Source organism: Phalacrocorax carbo, chromosome 2 (genome assembly GCF_963921805.1).
Source record: "Phalacrocorax carbo chromosome 2, bPhaCar2.1, whole genome shotgun sequence".
Classification (NCBI taxonomy): domain Eukaryota; kingdom Metazoa; phylum Chordata; class Aves; order Suliformes; family Phalacrocoracidae; genus Phalacrocorax; species Phalacrocorax carbo.
Genome location: NC_087514.1, coordinates 71,227,771 through 71,251,521, shown reverse-complemented (window position 1 = coordinate 71,251,521; position 23,751 = coordinate 71,227,771). Strand labels below are relative to the sequence as shown.

The following is a 23,751-nucleotide window of genomic DNA, read 5'->3' as shown; positions in this document are numbered from 1 at the left end:
GGGGGAAAGCTGGAAGGTTTGGTGTGGAATTGAATGTAAATTGCTTACCCATCTGCTATTACAAAGCAAATGAGAAATGCGCATTGGCACAGCTGGCCAAAAAAATGGTAGATGGACCTGCAGAAGATTCATAACACTGGCACCTCCATCAGAAATAACATAATTTGAAGGTTTCCTCATATACTACCACATCTGTTAGCATGATATCTGTCTCAGTAAGGCCTTGAATGGCAGTGTCTTACTAACAGGGCTGTTAGCATCAGACAGTGACTACTAAAGCATCACCTAGGACCATGAGATCTTACGTGTCAGTGATGCTAATCCCACATAATCCCAGAACATAAATCAGACTCTCAGTTTATCTGAGGCAGCCGTTTGTTCCCTGAGGTAGACATGTTGCATCATCTTTTCCAAAAATAAGACTTTTTTTCCGGCCTTTGAAAAATGCTGATGCCCCCCACGCTTCATACAAACACATTGTTCAGAACATCTTCATGGAACATGTTCCTGGGGTCTTCCATGCAAGCATCTTAATGAACTGAAACAAGCATTGGCACTTCTATCCTCAGAACAAGGCGAAGAGAGAGTTGGGTTATGTTATGCCTCTTTATGGACGGAAGAAAGACAGCTGGTGCTGGTCTAGAAAACTCTCAGTGCAAATGCTGGTCACTGTTGCCGCAATCCCTCCTTGCCTCATGATGGATGTGCTTTCCCACTGTGGAACACTTTTTCTTTGCTTTCAATGCTTTTCTAGTGGGCTTTTTTGTTTGTAGAGTCCATTCCTACTGGTTCTACCTTTTCCTTGCTCATAGAAGGCAGGTAGATGTATGCAATCAAAACATTGCCTGAATTAATTGCAGGCTTTAGGATGCTCTGCTTTATCAGATGCTTTGGAGTTAAAGTATATATTCTTATGTTATTTCTTAAACGTATTTTCCTTCTAGACATGGCTTTCTTTCAGGGCTCCTGTGAGGTTAGTGTTCCATTCGCCCTGTAGTGCTGATAATAGAAGCTGCATGCCCCATGGTAATAGAGCAAGACCTGTGCTTTTAGATAGTCTTGGAATAGCTAGCTGTTTTGTTTTGATTTCTTGGGCCACAGTATTTAGTAAACTAGCCTCACACTTAGAAAAATTATGGAATTTCACATATTACATTTACACATCAAAGGTTAATCTTTATACCAAGGCTTGTTACCATTTGTTAAGCCTCTTGTTTTCTTAATGTGAATAATTTATTTCTCTTTCTATTCAAAAGGCACCCCAGATAATTGATTAGGAAATAGCTTTCTCCTACAGCCTATTTTATATGTTTGTTTAGTCATTCGCACCATGAAGAGCCCTGCAAAAGCCTTACTCATCGACATCCCTGCTGCCACCTTTTGTTCTGCTGGTGCTGCCTTGCCCTCAGATGATGCAAAAACTGCAGAAATAGCTTTCTGCTTTGTGATGGGCCCACTTCTCCCCAAGTATTCATTAAGAGTAAAACTCACCCCATTCATGTGAATAAGATGTACTAATAATATTATATGCCACGTTTCAGCATGAAAGCAAGCATCCCATTTTTACCATTGCCTTTCCTGAAGTTATCTGCAACTAGGTGGGTGGCTAGCAATATACTTTATCGATACTGAGCAGTCTTCCAGTGCTTGTTGGTGAGGTTCACCTCTTGCTGTTTTATCTGTTTTATCAGAAACAGCGTACTGAAGAGAATCATAGGCATAAATCAACTCAGCCTGCCCTCCCCCCAAGCTAAAGAATTCTTCTCAGGCTATTTGAAATGAGCATGTACATTTCAAATTTCCTGGGGTTTTCCAAAGTGGCACTGTTGGAGGCCAAGCATGAGACTGTCCTGCTTGGGATGCTGCCACCTGGAGATATGCCCTTTCGAAGGCGTTACCTGGGCTGGGTACTCTGCACAATCTGAAACTCGGGGCTCTTTGATGAATCTCATGATAGGTACCCCAAATTGCTGTCGTTTCTCAAAGGAATGTTCATATCTATCTCTTTGGTGCCTCCCATTGATCCAGCACGGTTGCTGTGGCATATCTGCTTCTGGCAAGTGGATGTTTATACGCTGAGGCCAAGGAGTATGGGTAGTACTTTTAGCTATGGCATTGGTCTGCCGGGTTGCCTTGGACCTGTCTTTCTCCCTCTGAGCTTTAGTTCCCCCATTTATAACCTTTTTTTTTTTTGTGCACTGCCTTTCAGTCAGCTGTTGAAATGTGATTATATGAAACCTAGTAATTGTTATCATATAACTTATTTTCCCGCTGTGTTTATGTGCAGAGGGTTAGTCAATAAATCAGTCTGAAACTGATCATAAATACTTACCGTTAGCTCGTATTCTTCAGCATGGGAAAACAGCAAATACTTCAGGAGTTATTAGTATATTCAAGTAGGCAATTATTTGCTAGGACAGCTAAGTCAGCCTCCTGTCTGACCTGCACTGAGTCTGAATTTGACACCAATTGTAGGATTCCTCTCACCAAACTTCAGGTATGTCAGTGTCAGTCTAGGCTGCTTCTGCTGCACATGGAGAGAGACGGAATCCTCAGGAGTACACTTCTTCCCTCCTCTTTTAGGACAAAACGTCCTCCATTATCTCTCTCCCTGGACTGCAGTGGAGGGATGGATGGCTTACACTAGACTCCCAACTTCTAATGAACTGATGGAGGTGACAGATGTCCCATCCCTTCAGTCTTATGTAGTTAACTACAGCACAGTTTGGTGTCTGGCAGATTTAGAAACATGTTCTGAAGAAGAAAAATCCCTCAAAGTAACCTTGGCTAGAAATATTGATGAAACTTGAATGTCATAAAAATGATGTTAGGTATGTCAGTAAGCACTAAACATAATTTAGGGTGATATGGGAATCTATATGAAACAAATATTGGACTGTACAAAGAAACATTAAAGGTTTGATGAAGTAGCATTGGTAGTTTGGAGAATGAGGTGTAAGGAATCTTCTGATGTAATCTGTGGCTGACGTAGTTTTCTTATCATAACTAAAGACATAGTCTGTTGTCACCAATACTTACAGGAGCTTTCCTAGAAACAGCTAAGGCTCAAAAAAAGTCTGAAGTGACCTGTTTAGAACCATTCTAGATTTTTTTTTAGTGATTTGTATGGATCAAAAAATCTGGAAAATTTAGGAATATCCATGTAAAATTAATGTTTCTTGCTCCCCCTGCGTCCTTCCCTCACATTTCCTAGCAGAATCCCAGCTCCCGGTGCAGGGGAAGAGGTGGCTTTTGCTTGGATGTTTTGAAACTGCCTCTTTATAGAATAAGCTTTAAATTCACCCTTTGAGGAGGGGGAGGTTTTAAGTACTCTATAGCATTACAGTGATATTTGCTAGCATGTTCCAAGGAACAGTCTCATTTAAATACTTTTTCTCAGTGGGATTGACACTGTTCATTCACTCAGTTCTTTGGCAGCTTGTACTCTTTGGTAACAACAAGTTGATGATCAGTCAAGTGGAATTTCTATTCCCTGAAATCAATAACAAAACTCCCACAGACTTCAGTGGAATAAGTATCTTGAGAATCCTAATATTTTATGCTCTAGTCTGCTTGTTTAAATAATCCCAGTTTGAAATGGACCATCCTTTTTACTAGGGCTACGAACAGTATATTGCTTTTCTGTTTCCAAAGCAAAAGTATTTTTTCCTCTTTCCAGGGAAGATATCTTTGTACTTGTTAGCCATGACCCATCCATATGTTTCTGAAAGAACAGTATCTGTCATTAAGCCCCAGGATGATCAAATGGATTGGGACAGACTTCATACTAAGTGTATACTGGCAGGGCCTTGCAGTTTCAAGACCAGGCCTACAGCTTCTAACAAAACTTCAGATGTACAAAGCTGAATTTATACCATGGACTGAAATATGATTGCTTGCCCATAGCAACTGAAACACAATATGTTCACCCATAGCAAAAGGTCTTTCTACCTCCTAGGATTCTGTTTTACAAAATAAATTATTTCTGAAAGCTGAGACTGAGAAGAATGGAAAATTTTCAAGGTAAAACTGCTGAATGTGCTGAGGGGGCAGATAGGAACTACTAGTCATGAGGGGTTCCCAAGGCCTATCATCATTGAGAATTTTATTCCCTGTATTGTTTAATCCCATTCAACAGTTACAGGCAGGTTGGCAGAGCTACAATGGTAATATAAAAAAAAATAGTAAGATCTTAAAAATTTTGTGGAATGGGTGTCCCAAATTTGTGTCAATCCTAACAAAAATCTAAACCTTATTAAAGAGCCTACACAGCATGCTGGTATGGCTGTCTCAGCCACAGGAAAAGGTGTGACCTAAACCCACATAGTAAGAGACACAGGATAATTTGGTCACGAGACACAAAACTGCAGCAAGTCCACTTCGTTCAATCCTCTTCTCACAGTGCTGCTTCCTTGCATTGTATGTGCAGATGTACAGACGTCTCACCGTCCCAGATGGACACAGGAAACAAGAACAGTCGCACAGCTGTGTGACATGTAAAGGTCTACTGTACCTCACCCAGTAGAACTGTAAGTTTGCAAAGCAGATACTTCTGGAAGATCTGCAATGCCTGTCTGGACAATATCTGTTCTCTGGTCAGCATGTACAAGAGAGCAGAATCCCATCGTGGAAGAGAAGTAAGAAAGGAAATTAAAAAATGGAAATGGGAAACAGAAAAAGTAAAGTTTGAAAATAAACCTGAGAAGGGGCCTCACTGGGTTGAGGAACTTTGTGGCTAGTTAGGCACTGAATTCAATAGGTATAAGGCCTTGACAAACCCATGGAGGTTGGAAGGGATCCCCAAAGGTCTCCAGTCTGACCTCCTGAATCAAACAGATCCCATTGGAGCAGGTTGCTCAGGGCCTTGCCTAGGCTGGGTTTGGAAACCTTCAAGGATGGAGACTCCACAGCTCCTCTGAGTGCCTGTTCCAATGTCCATCCATCTCCATGGCAAAAAAACTTTTCCTCATATTGAGTAGGAATTTGATGTTGCAACTTGCTTTCTTTATTATATACCTCAGTAAGATCCCCCCAAGCCTTCTCTTCCTAAGGGTGAACGCATTTCTCTCAGCTTCTCCTCATGTGTTCTGTGCTCCAGTCCCCTGACCATCTTGTTGGCCCTGCATTGGATTCACTTCAGTGTGTCCTTGTCTGTCTTGTACTAGGAGCCCAAATCAGGACACAATCCTCCAGGCGCGGTCTCATAAACACAAGGAGAAGGCGAGAATCATTTGCGCTCATCTGCTGGCTACACTCTTGCTAATACAGCCCAGCGTTTGGTTGATGAGGGATGCATTGCTGATGCACTCATGTACTCATGTTGGATTGCGCATTGGGACCCTCAGGACTTCTTATGCAAAGCCAGTTTGTATGTAGCAAGTTTTTGCCCAGGTTGTCCTGCCGCATGGACTTGTTCCATCCCAGACATGGGACTTTTCATTTGACTTTGTTGTGCTCCCTGAAGGTTCTCTCATCCTATTTCTTCAGTTGGTCTAGGTGACTCCAAATAGCAGCCTTGTCCAGCAGTGTATTGACTGGTCTGGTGTTATCTGCAGACTTGCAGAGTACAAAGGAACCTTATGCCAGAGTTCTTCACTGAGATAGGTCTTCTTCTCACTGAAAAGTCTTTACATCTTGTAAGCAGGATGTGAGGAGTTGCAAGCACAAACAGCTTCATATTATGAGCTTATAAAGAACATTCTGGTGAGAAATAGCTCTCTCAAGGTCACTGCAGGTAGTCCTCTACTCCAGGGTGAAGTCACTACCACTTTACGATTAGTCCATCACAGGATAGAGCAATGGAGGACAATTTCTTAAATTTCTTAAATTTCTTTGGGCTGTGTTTCAGGATAGGTCAGGCTGGATTAGACTGGGGGAGGGAGAAGAAACTGTATATCATATGTCTGGGACAGATCAGCCATGTGAGACAATCTTTAACTGTTGAAGTAGATTTCACAGTCTAAGTATAGGAGAGGAGTTTGTTTTCCCTTAGCTGGTCTTTTCTCCATCAGATGATTTCCAGTCTGATGTCACACCTGCATGATTTGTGTAATGTGTCCAGATTATTAATTTTAGAGTTGTTACCTTCATTTTTGCTACCTGTTGGTTTTATGCACCAAATTTTTAACCCTTGGGACATTGCCAGAATCACCAAATTGTTCCTCTGTTGTATGTTCACACTGGCATTTCTTAGTATTTTCCGTCTCTTTGTGGAAGGTTGCGGGAGCCCAGTAGCAACTCCCAAATCCCTAAAAAGTGATTAGCAATTATTGTTCTGTAAGTGCTTAATAGGGAGATTAAGACAGGCCACCAGGTGTTTATGCAGTAACACTCGCTAGCATGGAAATTCAGCTCAAGCTAATACATGGTGTAAAGAGGGTAAACACCTGCCCTCAGAGAGATCAACAATTATTTTGATGCTTGTGTTATATCCCATTTTCTCTAGCAGGTCATGCTGTTCTATTATTTTTGAACTTTCCATTGCCTGATAGGGGTTTAATCTGTGTTTATAGTAGAAGGATTGATCTGTAACCGCAAGATCAGCTTCTGTTAAAGGTATTTTTCTTGCACAATCAGTAAGTTGCAAAGCTGCGTTTTCAGTCCGCCTTTTTGTATCTAACATGGCATATTTGTGTACAGCAACAATGGAAGGTGGCTGTGCTTCACATTGCAGGTTTGAAATAAGTGGTAGTGAAATAGCTTAGGAGCAGAGCAAATGCTCCTCTGTAGCAAATTGTATCATTCACGGTGTCTTTTTTTTCTGTTTCAGGAGGTTGGAAGCATTATCGGAAAGGTCAGGAAATTACTTTCTCTCTTTATTTTTATGTCAAAATATTGTATATCGGTTCACTTCATCAGCCCAGGCTAACTTTTTTTTCTGTTTCTTTAACAGAAAGGTGAGACGGTTAAGAAGATGAGGGAGGAGGTAAGACAAGCCTTGATGTCTTTACTTGCCTGTCTTTCCAGTTCCGAGAACAGGGAAATTCAGCCTGTACAGACCGATACTGCCATCAAGTGGGCAGTTAGTTTAACATCACCATTCTTTGCAAGTGGTGGTGTGTAAGTGTGCTGGCCTAAATTAAACATTGTTGTTAATGTAAACTCCTTATCATCTCAGCAGCCTGGAGTCTTTCATTCCTGTAGCAATATGTCTGCTGCTGTCTCATCTCAGGTAACAGCTTAGCCAGCACGATTCTGTGCATCAAAACCACTGTACCTTTCTTCAGCATACCAATATCAGTCCTGCACATGGCTTGGCTTCCTGGTAGAAAGCTTCCAAAATCTGAAATCAAGCATTGCAGAATCACAGAATCACAGAATGGCAGGGGTTGGAAGGGACCTCTGCAGATCATCTTGTCTAAACCCCCTGCTTGAGCAGGGACAACCCAGAGCAGGGGGCACAGGAACGCGTCCAGGCAGGTTTTGAATGTCTCCAGGGAAGGAGACTCCACAACCTCCCTGGGCAGCCTGTTCCAGTGCTCTGGCACCCTCACAGGAAAGAGGTTTCTTCTCATGTTTAGGTGGAACTTCCTGTGTTCCAACTTGTGCCCGTTGCCCCTTGTCCTGTCGTTGGGCACCACTGAAAAGAGTCTGATCCCATCCTCTTGATTCCCTGCCTTTAGATATTTATAAGCATTGATAGGATCCCCCATCACTCTTCTCTTGTCTAGGCTGAAATAAGCCAAGTCTTTCAGCCTTTCCTCATAAGGAAGATGCTCCAGCCCCCTGATTATCTTGGTAGCTCTCCTCTGGACTTGCTCAAGCAGTTCCACACCCTTCTTAAACTGGGTGGCCCAAAACTGGACACAGTACTCCAGATGTGGCCTCACTAGGGTGGAGTAGAGGGGGATGATAATCTCCCTTGACCCGCTGGCCACACTGCCTTTAATGCACCCCGGGATACCGTTGGCCTTCTTGGCCACAAGGGCACAATGTTGGCTCAGGGTCAACCTCCTGTCCACCAGCACTCCCAGGTCCTGCTCAGCAGAGCTGCTTTCCAACAGGTCAGCCCCCAGCCTGTACTGGTGCGTGCAGTTGTTCCTCCCCAGGTGCAGGACCCTGCACTTGCTCTTGTTGGATTTCATGAGGTTCCCCTGGGCCCAGCTCTCCAGCCTGTCCAGGTCTCGCTGGATGGCAGCACAGCCTGCTGGTGTATCAGCCCCTCCTCCCAGCTTGGTATCATCAGCGAACTTGCTGAGGGTACACTCTATCTCTTTGTCCAGGTCATTGATGAATATGTTGAACAGTACTGGACCCAGCCCAGACCCCTGGGGAACACCGCTAGTGACAGACCTCCAACCAGACCCTGTGGCATTGATCATGAGCCTCTGAGTTCTAACGTTTAGCCAAGTCTCTATCCACCTCCCTGTCCTTTCATCTAACCCACGCTTCCTGAGCTCGTCCGTGAGGATGTTATGGGAGACAGTGTCAACAGCTTTGCTGAAGTTGAGGTAAACAACATCCACTGCTCTCCCTTCATCTACCCTGGCAGTGACATCATCATAGAAGACTATCAGGTTGGTCAAGCATGATCTTCCCTTTGTGAATCCATGTCGACTACTTCTGATAACCTTCTTTTCCTCTACGTGCCTGGAGATGACCTCGAGAATGAACTGTTCCATCACCTTTCTGGGGATGGAGATGAAGCTGACTGGCCTATTGCTCCCCAGGTCCTCCTTCTTGCCCCCTTTGAAGACTGGAGTGACATTTGCTTTCCTCCAGTCTGTGGGCACCTCTCCTGTTCTCCCTGACCTTTCAAAGATTACAGAGAGTGGCTTAGCAAGAGCATCCGCCAGCTCCCTCAGCACTTGTGGGTTCATCCTATCAGGGCCCATGGATTTGTGAGGATCCAGTTTGCCTAGGTGATCTCTAACCCAATCCTCCTCAATGAAAGGGAAGTCTTCCTTTCTCCAGATTTTCTCTCACCTCTGAGGGCTGAGATGCCTGAGGGACAGCCTTAGCTGTAAAGACCAAAACAAAGAAGGTATTCAGTAACTACCTTCTCTGCATCCACTGTGACCAGGGCACCCACCTCGTTCAGCAGTGGGCCTACAGTTTCTCTAGTCTTCCTTGTACTACTGATGTATTTGAAGAAGCCCTTCCTATTATCTTTGACATCCCTTGCCAGATTTAGTTCCAAGTGGACCTTGGCCTTCCTTGTTACATCTCTGCACACCCTGACAATATTCCTATATTCCTCCCAAGTGGCCAGTCCCTTTTTCCACACACTGTAAACCTCCTTCTTCCATTTGAGTTTTTCTAGGTCTTTGCTCATCCATGTGGGTCTCCTGGCTCCCTTGCTTGACTTCTTCCCCCTAGGACTGCACTGATCTTGAACTTGGAGGCGGTGGTACTTGAATATTGACCTGCTCTCTTGGACCCCCCTACCTTCTAGAGCCCTAACCCATGGGATTCCTCCAAGCATATATTTGAAGAGGGCAAAGTTAGCTCCCCTGAAGTCCAGGGTTGTAATCCTACTTGTTGCCCTGCTTCCACCACGCAGGATCCTGAACTCCACCATCTCATGGTCACTGCAGCCAAGGCTACCCCCAACCTTCACATCCTCAACTAGTCCTTCTTTGTTTGTTAGTATATAAGGTCAAGCAGCACATCTCTCCTCGTTGGCTCCTTCACCACCTGTGGCCAGGCTGAGTCCTACAGCCCCAGGTTTGTAGGTGGTGGTGGTGGCAGCATGGAAGAGCCCTGGGCCCTGACCTCCTTCCTGACCTAGTTTGATGAGGGCAAGTCCCACTCAGGTTGGTCTGACAGAAGTGCCTTCTGCCCTTTCTTAGCTATAAATGCTGAGTATTTCTGCCAACCAAATCTGTGGCAGCAAAGTTTTTCTATCAGTACTGTTGGGTTGGTTTTTTTTTTCTTGAGTTTGATCGCTGTCATATGGGGGAATATGATATCCTGCTGTTGAGCAGCAGTATGCACATGAAGAAGTGCTAAGACACAGAGCACATTGGCTGATTCATGGTAACCCTGAAGGCAAAGGGCCAAATTAACCCAGATTATCTCACATTTGCTATAGGCCCAGATCCTCAAGAAGCTCAGTGCCTGTGGATGAGTTTGAGGCTCCAGTAACATGTTAGACTGCATTGGCACATTTCCATGCCTGAAATCTCAGGGAAATGTAGCGTGGATCTTACCTGAACTGACTTTGATCATTATCTACACCAAGATCCTCTTAAATATATTTACATCTAGTTTAGCGTTTTCTCTGCACTGCCACAGTGGCATAAAGGAGACTAAGTATACCTGAGAGTCATGCTGCTTGTCTCCAAGACGGGGTTTTCTAACGCCTTCCAACAGACTCCTTGCCGTAAGGAGATAACACCATTACTGTTGCTTGTTCTACCGCTACTCCTTTAAAGGGTTGTTCCATGCATATTAATTGACTGCCTTCATATGAGATGCATCTATAAGGCACCTTCTCCACAGCTCAAAGCAATGCCCCAGCTAGACAGATAGAGTCCCACCTTTCGGTCTCTGGACCAGAGAGGTTTGTCTTTCCTGGGAGATGTTGATGCTACCTGGAGACAACCACCTCATCTGAAATTGTGCAGCTCCAGTCCTACTTAACATTAACCCTGCAAGAGGGAAGGGAAAAGACTTGATTATGCAATTATTTGCAACTTTGAGTTACAGAGGCGCTATTTGCATACTGCGATGAAGGCTGCATAAGTATTTACCCAGACAGAATCCGGCTTCCCACAGTTAGATGAATTTTTGGAGTGTGATCAGTTTATGCTGAAATTATATGATGTTGGGGCTGCAGTTGTAGGGGAGTGAATTAGATGCCTCAAGATATTCCTTCCTAAACTACATCCCTAATCCTACTTAGTTTGCTCCCTGGGAAGTATAAATTTGAAAAATATTTGTTCTTCTTGACAGAGTGGTGCTCGAATCAATATTTCAGAAGGCTCGTGTCCAGAGAGAATTGTGACAATAACAGGCCCAACAGATGCAATTTTTAAAGCTTTTTCTATGATTGCACTAAAATTTGAAGAGGTAAGCAAATAAAATATGTTTTTTTCTCTCTTCAAGTTGAAATACAAACACTGTTTGAATTTTCTCATGTTTGCTTTAATGTTAAATATGATTTGTTTAATGTTCTATTTAATAGCAATGAAAGTGGTTGTATTTTTATAAATGCTTTTGGCAGTAGCGCTGAAGAAAAATAATGGGTCAATTTACAAGCTGTTTGATCATTTCTTTTGCTTTTTGGAGGCTTCAGGGAAAAGCAATTGCTTCTAGTAATGTGCACTAATGGTAGGAAAAATGTCTTGGAAAATTTCTGGTCCCATTGTGGGTTTGATTTGAAAAGAAAAATTGCCTAACTTTTAGCTCTGTTTTTATATCATTTCATTTGGTATTGAAGTAAATTTTATATATGTCAAAATGAATATATAATTCATTCAACTAGAAAAAAATCATTTTAAAAACAAACTATATGCTTACCAGTTACCGTATTTAAAGCTTGGCTTTTAAAATTAATTAAAATAAAGGCACTAAGAGTAAGTGAGGCAAAAGAACACTCAATTTACTGTAGAATTACAGTTCTGTGCAGATACATACCTAAAGTGCTGGGATCTCTTCAAGTTTCATGGACCAATTATGATTAGATATGGTTATCACTTTAACAGGAAACCTCACAGAAAAGGCAGCAGGCTACAGAACAAGAATCCTGGTCACTCAGGAGAGGATTTAAGTCCCTTGACTTTCAAAAACCAGACATCCAGTCCAGGCATCTCTCCTGTCCTTTGTGGAGAGACAGAGGCCCCTGCAGAAGGCAATTTACCTTCTGCTAAAGGAACAGCCTGCAGATAGGTGGACTGAATCACCTGCAGCAGGACAATAGGGATGTTTCTCTCCATCAGTAATTAAATTGAAGGGATTTGAATCCCTTTCTTATGAGTACTTATTTCTCCACGTCAGTGAGGTTATTCTCCACATCTCCCTGTAGCACTGGGAGATGCTGGCATCTATGGGAAACATCAGCATGTGCTTTATACATGGTGACTGTTCACATTTAGAGTAACAGGACTATAAGAGAGCTTGTGGGTCATCAGATGCAGTTGTCTTCTAGCATAAGCAGCATGACTTGCAGCCTCCTTCACAGCATGATCAAAAACTAGTTATATTTTTTCTCACTTTTTCCTGATATTGGATCCACAAACTCAGCTGTCTCATAATTAGGCACCTTCTTTTCACTCCTCACCTAAATTTATTCGCGAGCAGTTTATACAGCTTTGTTCCTGTGCCAGCACTGGCCATTAGTTTAAATAACTCTTCCCTTTCCATCCCTCAGAATCCCCCTCTTAGACATATTTTTAGAAACCCTTTTTATCCCCTCACTCTCTTGCTTTTGCCAGAGTGAGCAAAGCTCAGTCTTTCAGAGGATGCATTCCCCACCCCCTCGTGACTCTAGTAGTCCCTTTCTACCTTTTCCCAGTTACAGTTTGTGTTAAAAGTATGTATCAGTTGTGGATACGTTGCAAATGAAGTTCCACAAGAGCTTATTTAATGGTGCTAACAGTCCTCTGTCCTGGCTATCAGGTTAACATATCCCTACTGCTCCTGGAAAAACCTCACCTCCTCCTACCGTAATGTTTTACACACAGCCATGCTGTGCCTGGTGGGTATTACCCGCTCCTGATCAGGTGTTTTCAGTGGGAACCTCTTTGGTCTCAGCAGACATTCCCGTCAGCCCCCAGACAGATGACCCTTTTTTTATACTGCAGATATTAATCACATTTATATTTCTCCAATCCTTCATGGATTTTCAGATCTTCCTTTGTGATATTCCAATCTTTCAACATGTTGATAAAGTGCCCTGGTTTTGTGGCATGGTATATTATAAGAATGCTAATTTTTTTTCCTTACCAGTTATTAATGGGATAATAATGATTTTAGGTTGAATCCTGCAGAACCACACAAGTTATTCTGCCCAGCCCAATTTTAAAACCACCTGTTGTCATCTCCTTCTCAGCTTTATTTCCTACCCATCTTGCACCTATCCCTGTTTCTTCTAGCTTAAGAGCCAGCTTCGTGTATGGTACAACACCCTCCAATCCATGGACACCTGGAGGGAGCAGTTTCCCTGCCCTCTACACACAAAAAAATATGCTTTGCTCTAAGTTCTTATCCTGACAAATGCTGAGAGCATCATTAATAGAGATAATCCTTGCCAGTTCCCACCAAAACGAGTACCCAGTGGAAATAACACTGCATTTCTCATAAAACCATTGAACATTGCACAGCATCAGATCTCCACCCCACCACGAAACACCACGTTGTCTTTGAAAGTTCTGTAGCTAGCAGTAGGCAAAGAAATCTGAAATTCAGGCATCTGACTACATTTTATGCATATTTACCCTTGTAGATTTTAGAGGATAGTCTGGACTCTTCATGTAGATATTAGCAAAAGGGTATTGGCACTCCTTGCAGATAAGGTACTGCAGTTATATGCTGAAATATCTGTATTTAGTTTTAATATAATTGGCTTCTGGTATATTTAAAAGAACAGTGGTAAAGAAAAATGTCTCTCATAATCAGTTAGGTTTCTATAATTATTCCTGTCAATAAAATGAGGTAACTGTAACACTTTGGAGGCAAAATAAAGTACTGTTTCAGAAATTACAAATGAGGTAGCTACCAAATGTTATTTTTCATGTATATCTTTTTGTTGAAGGTTTCTTCAGCCATTTAAAGAATTTAATATCCCAGAGCAGACAGTGTCTGGCCCAGCTCTGGTTATTGCAGCTACCTTCAAACAAAACAAAAAAGGTGCACGTGTGAGACTCATGGTTTGAGAGATTTTGGGTATTTTTTATGCATGCCCACGTGAAGCAAACCACACTGAGATTCTCGTGAGTTGTTGGGTGGTTGCCATGCAGCTTGTGGCTTTTTTTTTTGTCATCCTAAGTGCTCTCAACAGCATCCCATTGATCAGTGGGAAGATAAGCTTTATCTTTTCCGCTGTGATAAAGACTTTAGAGGGATTGGTTTGTCTTGCGTAGAAGATTTTGAACAAACAAAATATATTTAAAACAATGTAAATCTTGCAACAAGTAGTATATTGAAATGCTCATGAGAACCTATAAGTAGTCTCATTAGATAATGAGATACACAGATATAGGTTACATTACCTGGATACAGGCAATCGCTGTTCTGCTGAGCTCTCTGTACTCTGTTTACGTAGCTGTGATGGAAAAGATTTTAGAAATTGTTTAGCAATACAAATACTTATGGATCTGCTACAAAGGAGAAATTAAACCTGGGGGGCAGCAAAACATTTATGAAAATAATCTGATCTTCTCTGATTCAGATTATTCACAGATTCTTCATCATTCCCTTTTTAACCTTTTTCCTTTTTATCAAACTGACCAGAAATTGCCTGAAATGTAAAAACGTATCATATAGTAGAAATATTCTAATTGAGATAGTTGAAAAGAGTCCAGATCAGGATCTGGGGGCCTGTGAACTCAAAAGCCTCTTTGTCTTTTTCATCTCCTTTGGCTGGTCTAATGACAGATACTACCTCCTCCTCCTCCTGGTCTTGCCTCAGAAACTGTCCTCTGGTCCCACAGTGTGGACCTGCAATGCCAGACTGCAAAAGGGTTCCTCTGGCACAAGCCACTTGTGCGGTTCGTGCTGACGGCGTACCGCCAGCTGAGCCGGCAGCTCTACCTGCAACACAAGGAAACCACGGCTAGCTGCACACTCCCCAGGTCTCCATGAGCAGCCCAGGCATTTGCTCTGAGCCTTTCAGTGCTTACCAGGAATAACAAATCCTCCACTAATTCTCACTGGCATTATGATTACAGGACATAAACGCTTCAATGACGAACAGCACGGTGACAAGCAAACCGCCTGTAACTCTGCGGCTCGTCGTCCCGGCAAGTCAGTGTGGATCCCTTATAGGGAAAGGAGGTTCCAAAATCAAAGAAATCAGGGAGGTAAGTCTTGGAAAGCATCTGCCGGAAGCGCTGGCTAGCTTAGCGTCCTACCGCAGCGCGCTCTTACGCCATCGGATGCTGCACTTTGCTCATCGCACAAACGTGAGCGTGCGCTGAGTGAAAAGTCTGGAAAAGCCTTGCTCTCAGGAAAGCCGGGGTCCAGCACAGCTGTACCCTTCTACCTTCCTTGAAGCTAAAGACCAAGCATGAAATAAAGAAACAGCTTTACAACATGTTAATCTCTCATGCACAATTTAGCAAAGCAACAGTTCAGTGACAGAAATGGCTCGTCCAGTTTCTCGTCAGGCGCAGCCCCCTCCCAGGCAGTCCTCAGGAGATCCCAAGCTGCAGCATTGAGCCATTTCTCAATTAGCTGCCACCCCTGCAGTCAGAGAGAGGCCCAAGTAGCACTGGGGAGTCCAGGTTAGTCGATCAAATGCTTGATCTACTTTTTAGAAAAAATTTATTTTCATACTCCTTTCCCATTTCTCCCTAATCTCACTGTGCTGCAGGTGACCCGATTTCATGTATTCCAAACCCATATTGATGGGTTTAAATTTAAATTTAAATTTAAAAAAATTTAATCTAAATTTTATCTAAAGGTATCCATTCAATGTGCTGTGCTAGCAGCCACCTTTTCCTTTAACCAGGAATGCAAAAATTATCATATGGTACCAGTTTTAATTCTTCCATCCATGGCTGTAACAACATAGCACATGCCAAGCCAAGGGTCCAATGTTTGTAATCAGTCAGACAAGAAAATTAGGTACATGCTCAGTTATGAAGAGAAAATCTGAGTAGGACATTTCAGAAAAAAATGGATTTTTATTCTGGAGAAAGTGACGCTATTCCTTCAAAATTTGTATTCATTCCAACATGGGATGAGGTGTTGAATATCAAGATAACATGCTGATCATTTTTTTCCATTTGACTATGTCAAAACAGAAGCTTTTGACAGGCTTTACCCAAGTGGACTTCCTTTTTTTATCTAAAATGTAGATTCAAGACAGTAGGTTTCAGTCAGCTTTTATGTTTCATTTCAAATGTGAAAAAAAGTTAACGGATATTTTTCTATCACAGAAAATTTGAACAAATGTCAAAAGGGAGTGGAAAATCCTTTGATCAAAATTTTATATCCAGCATTTGCTATGAAATGTTAGTTTATGGTAGCCGTGGAAGGAAAGGAGATGATAGAGGACAGTTAAGAGTCTTATCCTGTTGGCTTTCAAGTTCTTCCAAATTATTTCAATTCCAATTTGATTGTCCCAGGAGTTTTTTTAAAGAAGTTCCCTCTGAAGGCTTATGTTCACCTTTCAGGATTTGGCCACTACTGAAAGAGTCTTTGCCCTCCTTGCATACAGGGAAGTACAAGCAGCAGGTACTGCTCCATTAGCTCACAGAGCTGCCAAAAGATGTTTCAGAGTTTTTGTTGCCAGGTGAACATCATGTTGTTCCTCCACGTGCCTCTCGCTTTGTAAACTGCGTTCATGAAAACATGCATAGGTTGTCTGCTGTAAACTCACAGAGAAACAATTCAGAGCCCTGCCATTTGAAGGGAGTCTCTGTGCTCACTGAGACCTGCAAATAAAAGGCAGTTACAAATCAGATTTTTTTTTCTTCGAATGCTGTTACTTTATTTTTCATCACAGTCCAGGAGCTATGCCTCTTGGTAGTCCTCATTGTCAAACCAGCTTTTGAGATGTGGGAAAAAGGAGTCACTTGATGACACTGAGGGAAAGAAAACATAATTTCTGTGCAGATGTTAGGGTCAGAGCAAACCCTCTCCCTTTTTTTCTTTAATCCCAAAAAAAAGCTTTGTCAGAGAACTTTGGGTAGATGGGAGAAGACACTTGTGTGTTGAAGTGCATTTCCTGGCTGGAAGGAAGGTGTTCAGTTTGCCTTACGCATGGGGCATTTCAGGTTCAGATTCTGCATGGCCACCAGACTGTTGGGGTTTGCAGCAGTTCGTGTCTGGGAGAGTCAGAAAGCCTGCCAAGCAGCTGCACCTCCTCGCCCTGGCAGGCAGCAGGTGAAACCAGGCTAAAGCCTTGCCACTGGAAAAGGTGTAGCTACTGTCAGAGCACATGGTTGGAGGCAACCTCAGCCACAAGACATGCTTTCTCTTGGTCCTCCGGATCTCTTAGGTGTCCAGGAGAGCTGTCAGGCGGCAGGAATCCAGCCAATCTCTTAGTTGTGTTAAAATAGGAGTAGGTATGACTGTGAACCATGTGCTGGTGAGTGCTTGGCTCTAGGTTTTACAGCAGTCGATACTTCAGATTTTATTGTAAATATTGGTAACCTCATGCATGGCACTAAGTGAGGGCTTTTAGGACAGGTTTCTAAAGGTGAGATTGGTCTGTTGGTCTGTGTACATTAAATGACTGGTGAGCATAGTTTCAGAAGCAATTGCCTCCTAGTCTAGTACAAGGAAGTAAAAGGATAGAGTTTGTCCAAATAGGTGTTTTGATAAGGCTAATGGAGCGGGAAGTCACGCTGCACATTTTCTTAGGCATAAGGGTAATGGACAATATATTACTCATTTTTTCGTTGCTGACATATGACCAAAATCAAAGACTAAACAAGATTGGCACTGGAAGCAAACACATAAATGACTGCAGCATTTGGCAGAGTATTTTGTGCTAGATGCGTGGATACCCAGAACTGTACGTTAAACAGCAAACACGATCAAGCAGAAAAAAAAAGGAGCATCCAGCTCTAGATGTGGTCTAATTTCATCATCACACAACACACTGAGAGGCAATTGTACGAGGGATGGTCTTTTGTGTCCAGTCATGTACCAAGGAACAACACATAGTGTTGCTGTACTATTTTCAAGATAAGATTACAAAGAAAAGAAAAGAAAAGTATGACTGATTGATCAAATTACGGCAAAATTCCAAAGCCTATTATAGAGCAAGGAATTGATATTCTGGCCTTAAACAGCACTAGTGAACAGAAGATGCAATCAGTAATTTAATCAGTCTCTGGAAAGAAGAATAACATGTGTTGTATGTAACCAGCAGGAAAATAAATTAACTCCTTGCTGACTAACACAAAGTCAATGGTTACTGAAAATGCTTTTTATAAAAAGCCCAAAATATTGCATTACAATAACAGTCAGGAATAGATTTTGTTTGTAATACATGAAAGTACTAACTCAACATGAAATGCCTGGGTTTTTTCCTATTGACTGAAAAGGTCTTTCAGGATGTTTGTGAAATAATGCTAGGGATTGTTTTAGCCTTATGTATTTTTTTTGTTTTGGGTTATTTTGTTTTGGGGTTTTTTTTGTTAACTAAGATACATTAGTGCCAAGATCAAATTTTTAAAAAAATAAAACAAAACTGGCTCATTTACCTCCTTGGCTTCATTAATGAGCAAAAAGTTGATGATGTGCATATATTTAATCAACATTAATTATAATTTAGAAGTGCTTCTGTAACGACATGAAATTTTTCAGAGCATAAGGCAGCCCCAAATCTCATCCAAAGAAGCAAGTCAGCCATTAGTGAATTAAAGAGCCGTTCATCTGCAGCTCATTTGATTAGCAGACCTTCTTCTGTTATCAGCATTTTTTTCCTTTCTTTTTTTTTTATTATTAAAAAGTACTTTATTTCACCTTTTTCTTTTTTTAGTCAGCATTGCAACCATCTGTCTTTGAGGGGGTTAAAAGACTTGTCCTGAAATTCAGGTCACAGTTTGATTCGTTAACAGCTCCTGAGGACTAATCTTCCTAGGACGGGAGTGTTTGCAGACTGGCTGAACAAGCAAATCCATGTCCTGCCAGACCCCAATTACCCTGTCTGGGCATGAGTTTACATACGCGCTTTACCACATATCTGTCAAAGCAAAGACAAAAATTTAGAGGTTCATCCCCTCCATCACATCAGTGAATCACCGGCTTTTGAGAGATGCCGTTGCCTGCCCGACGGTGACGCTCTCTTTGCTTTGTCTCCTCTCAAGTCCACAGGAGCCCAGGTGCAGGTGGCAGGGGACATGTTGCCAAACTCAACGGAGCGCGCAGTGACTATATCAGGCACCCCCGACGCCATTATCCAGTGCGTGAAACAAATATGCGTGGTTATGCTGGAGGTGAGTGAGTGTTTGGTATATCACCTCTCACTTGGGAGATGCTCAAACACATTACTAATTTTCAATTGCCCTGGGTTCCCCAGGGGTGCTGCCTGCCCTTCCCAAGCCAGGGATTTCGAAAGGACTCTGTTAGTGCCCCTTCCTGGTGTTTGAGAGCCTCTCACAGCAGGGTTTAGCAATCAAAGACCAGGGTGTCATGGCACTGTCAAACAGCAAACCAGGTCCAGCATGGAGCTGCAGCCCATTCTGAGAGAAAAGCATTTTGTTCTGATGCAGAATAGCACAGAAAAGATCTAGGTCTTGTTTTAAATAGAAATAAATCTGACTAGTGTAATATAGATTTACCAGGAGTTTTTGCTTTGTCGGGGTCGGTTCATCGCATAAGGCCAGGATGTTTCATTTTGGCGGCAGTTTTTTGGCTCTTAGATTAAACGATACAAAATTAATTTATATAAAACTCTGGGCATTTTAACCCTTGCTGAAAATGCCCATAATTTTGTGCAAGTACATTTCTCAAACAATTAAGTTTAATAGAAGTTTGAAAAAAAATATTTCAGCAAATCAAAATTAAGTATTTTGACCTAGTAACGATAATTTTTGACAAGGAACGTGAAAATCCTCTGCTTTTATCGTATTTTCCTGTTGGAAAATTTTTTTGTGCTTTTTTGTTTTGGTTTGGTTTTTTACCTAAGTCTATTCAAGGGCTGTCTCATGATGGTATCTGACACCCTGCTGCTCTGTTATTCTTTAAAGAGGAGAGAAACAGTGGAGTGTTTCAGACAGCACTACAGCTATTGGCTGTTCAGAAGTATGCAATGCATCAAAATGTCATACAGCCTAATGCAAATAGAAGCATAAAAACTAATAAATCCCTAGTGTTTTACTGGGTAAAACTGACTCTTGCTTCAGAATTTGCTGGACTACTGTGAGGAAAGAATTTCTTTATAAAAATGCAAGTGAACAGAAAGATAATATTAAATATTTTTATTTTGTTAGAGATGGAGTATATGATGGTAATAGTTACCAACCTTGTGAATACAGAGGGTAATCTGTTGTCCAAGTGACGTTCGTGAAATAAGTAGTTATTTGCTAAAGAAGATGAGAGAATCCACTTTGCAAAATCAGAGGGACACAGTCCTATTTTCCCACTTTTTAACTAACCAGTTTTGACATAAGAAGTACTTCATTTTATCATTAGGCACATCACAAGCAGCACTAAGAAGGTACTGGCTTCACTACAGTTTACTGCTTCAAACATTTAAGAAAATGAATGTGTTCTAGTTTTTAGCATATATTTAATTTGGCAACAAACACCTTCATTGACATGAAATAGCTAATTATGTGTTATTAATTAATGGAAGTGATATCATTGTTAGCTTCTTTAGTTGTAGTTAATACACTGAAATCAGGGCACCATTCTGCTAGGTGGTGCACAGACAGCTTGAAGCCTTTTTTACAGACACATGCTCCTGCTTTATTTACAAGGAGAAAGTTAGCCTCAGTCAGGGGTTTTCCCTTTGGGTCCTTGCCTTGGGCTACAGGGAACAAACTCCCTTTTCATGCATGCCAAGCTGTGAGGATTCTTCTCCGATCTTCCAGATCAGTCAGACACAAGGCAGAATCAGGCTGGTCATTTGCAATTGAACAGCTGACTTAACTGAGTGGGTAAAACAAGAAACCTTGATGCGTAGCAGGGTAGGAAAGATGGGTACGCAGGAGATGAGCTCCATCTTAACAAAGGGAGAACAGAGCCGGAGCCTTCCAAAACATTGACAAATTTCAAAATCGTGCCCATATTTCCTGAAATGCCATGACATGCTGAATGAAGCTTTATAGCTTCATCTGAGAGTGGAGGTAATGAAGCCACGAGTGCCAGCACTGCCTGTTTTGGCTGTGTAGTCGAGACCTCAGCTCTTCCCCTCGAAGCCCAGACAACCGGCCTCCAGCTTGCTTTTTGGATGTTGGGGTGGAGGGCAGGGTGGGATGACCTGGGTTGAGTTACCTGCATGCCTTGTTGTCTGAAGTGACCAAGATAAGGAGTGGTTGTTTAACATGAGCTCTGTTTCATTCTGCATTTTGATCACTTTGTGTTTTTGTCTGCAGTCCCCACCCAAAGGTGCCACCATACCCTACCGTCCCAAACCTGCCTCTGCACCTATCATTTTTGCAGGTGGCCAGGTAAGAGCAGACACCATTTTGGCTTCAGCTGGAAACCACACCGTCTTGGCCCAACCTCAGCCAGCGCCTGTTAGTTTTCAACTTTTACTCTTTCTTGCCTGGTATAGTATTGATGTGCTTTGTCTACTCTGTGTGCTTACAGTCTGCAGGAAAGGAGAACGCTGCATTGCAAACTTGATGCAAAATTGTGATGACCGGTATTTTACCAAGACTTAAAATTAACTTCTGTAATTAAGAAAAGTGTGGCTTTCTCCAAATTGAGAGGTGCCCAAATCAGATGACCTCTTACGGGGACACAACTGCTTATTGTAGGGGCTGTTTTTTTCATTCTTAACTTGCAGGTCCACTGCAAGTTTTGTCAGTTTTCAGAGATGATCAAACAGGAGCATATCTCTGTTCATGGAAGGCATATTTTTTCTCACAGTTTTCATATTTTTTAGGACCATATAGTGCATTCTGCAGGAAAAATTTACACACACACATAATTGCTGCTGCTTATAGTCCCTCAGGACCAAGTAGCAATGGGGTTCTGAGGTTACAGGAACTACATACAGGCAGATGTAGACCTTCCCAACCATGGCATGCAACAGCCTGATTGATAACAAAAGAACAGCATTCCTGTTTCTTTTTTATATTGTAAGTTTTGATGATTCCCCCTTTACCTTAAGCTATATCAGTCAGGGTTCTCATCAGCCTTTAAAACCCCGTGTGCAATGTAACTCTTCCTTGTCTTTTGATAATGCTCTGAAATGGGTCTGCAGTGTGCCGCTGAGACGTGGCAGGAATTTGTTCTGCCATCATCCATTGCGGGGGAATGCAGTTTTAGCAACTGAAGAGCTAGCAATGAACACAGCTGGTATGTCCCCTAAAAACATCATAGGAGGCTCACATCAGGACCCATATAGCCAACAGGCTAAGAGCAGCACTGCCCAGATATGTGCAATGGTGGAGGAGTGAGATGCTGCAAGCCCTGCCCAACTCAGGGGGAAACTGGTCTCCTAAACCTGGCCTAAAGGAAGGCAGCCATCTCTCAGGATTCACATAAGTGACGCCTCTCTGGCAGTAAGGCACCCCCACCCAAATCTTTTCCCCGAGATGATGGCAAGACCTCTTTTTAAATAGTTACCCAGTGGGAAGAGCCACTCACCTGCAGGCAGGTCCCACCTCCCAGCCATAGCCCAGCCCAGGTCATCACTCTGTGGTGGGGTGTGGGCTGTGGGCTGTGGGCTGCCATGCCAGCAGCCCTAGAGACCATGTCTCACCCTCCTTAGGCAATTCAGAGACCATATGAGAGGCCAGACAGGGGATTCCTGGTGGGGCGGTGGGCACAAGGTGCTGCTGGTATTGTTGGCAGTGTGACGACCTCCAGCACCACAATCTGCCTGTTTTAAGGAAGCTCCTGTGCATCTCAAGCATACGCCAAAGTACCACTGCTTCTGACAGGCCCTTGTAATGAGCTTTCTCTGAATGTTTGTCTCAGAGTTTTACCTTCTACTTTGTAATGATATATTGTGATGTATATCCAGATTTTCATAATCTGGATATAGTAGCATTCAATTGCTGGTGTTCAAGCCTACCACTCTTAGTAGTCTTCAGAATAAGAAATCTGCTTCCTAAGTGACCAAAGTTGAATTGAAATTTAAAACAATTTGCCAGAAATTGGTCTATGACTGAAAGTTCAGAATAATTTACTCCGTATATGTAAGTTTACACTGCGGTGCTTTCCTTTAAAAAATTGTGTGTATATATGCAGCAACCCATGTTACTAGTACTGTAATTGCCATTACCTTCAAAGACTGTCTCTGCATATGATTACTCAAAGGTATTGAAACCATTTGCTAGAGTGCTCTGAGCAGTTTGTATAAATAATTGAAAGTGTCCTATTTTAAGGTCTAATAGCTGTTGTCATCCTCAGTTTTATCAGTTAAAAAAAGTGTTCTCACTTTTCTAATGCAGCCCTGTTGATGTGAGAAAGAGTGGAAGACAGACATTTTCTGTGTGCTTTGAATTTCTGTGTGCTCTGACTAAGCAGACTTTTAAGAAAATAGTCAAGGTGTGTTTGGGCATCAATATGGAAAGACACTTTAACCAGGTTTCTTAAGTGGAAATGAATACTGAAAATAAAATTTTATCAGCAGTCTTAATTCCATCCAACCTTTTGGCTATGCCATCAGAAGTTATTTTTCCATCCTAAATTACGTCATGGCTACCTTGAAAGGTTTTGGTTTGTTTAATGCTTGCATATCAAGAAACACTAGCAAAATCAAATTTCTAGTTTTCCTTAACAAGTTGGGGTTCTTCTTCTTTAAGTATTGCTTTTAATTCTCTTGTGCTTCTTCGATACTCTATTGCACAATGGAACTAAAAGGAAGGTGAACACTGTCCTGCCCTGCTCTGCCCCTTACCAATATTTAGCATATGCAGTGGTTAAAAAGGAAAAAAATAATCCAGCACTGCTGCCTGATAGAAACAAAGTGAAAATTTCTACCCACTGTGCTACATTGCTGTACAGCGTTTA

General features: G+C 42.2%; 1 protein-coding gene across 11 annotated transcripts in view; it reads left to right on the top strand.

Annotated features, from left to right (window-relative positions):
• LOC104050949 (poly(rC)-binding protein 3) overlaps window positions 1-23,751 on the top strand; it is a 512,398-nt gene that overhangs the window by 468,326 nt on the left and 20,321 nt on the right. For all 11 annotated transcript variants that reach the window (XM_064443235.1, XM_064443233.1, XM_064443230.1 and 8 more), the window contains 6 exons: window positions 6,770-6,793; window positions 6,893-6,925; window positions 10,897-11,013; window positions 14,832-14,963; window positions 18,927-19,055; window positions 21,159-21,302. In XM_064443235.1, the coding sequence (XP_064299305.1) occupies window positions 6,770-6,793; window positions 6,893-6,925; window positions 10,897-11,013; window positions 14,832-14,963; window positions 18,927-19,055; window positions 21,159-21,302 (579 nt within the window). The remainder of the gene's footprint in view (window positions 1-6,769; window positions 6,794-6,892; window positions 6,926-10,896; window positions 11,014-14,831; window positions 14,964-18,926; window positions 19,056-21,158; window positions 21,303-23,751) is intronic.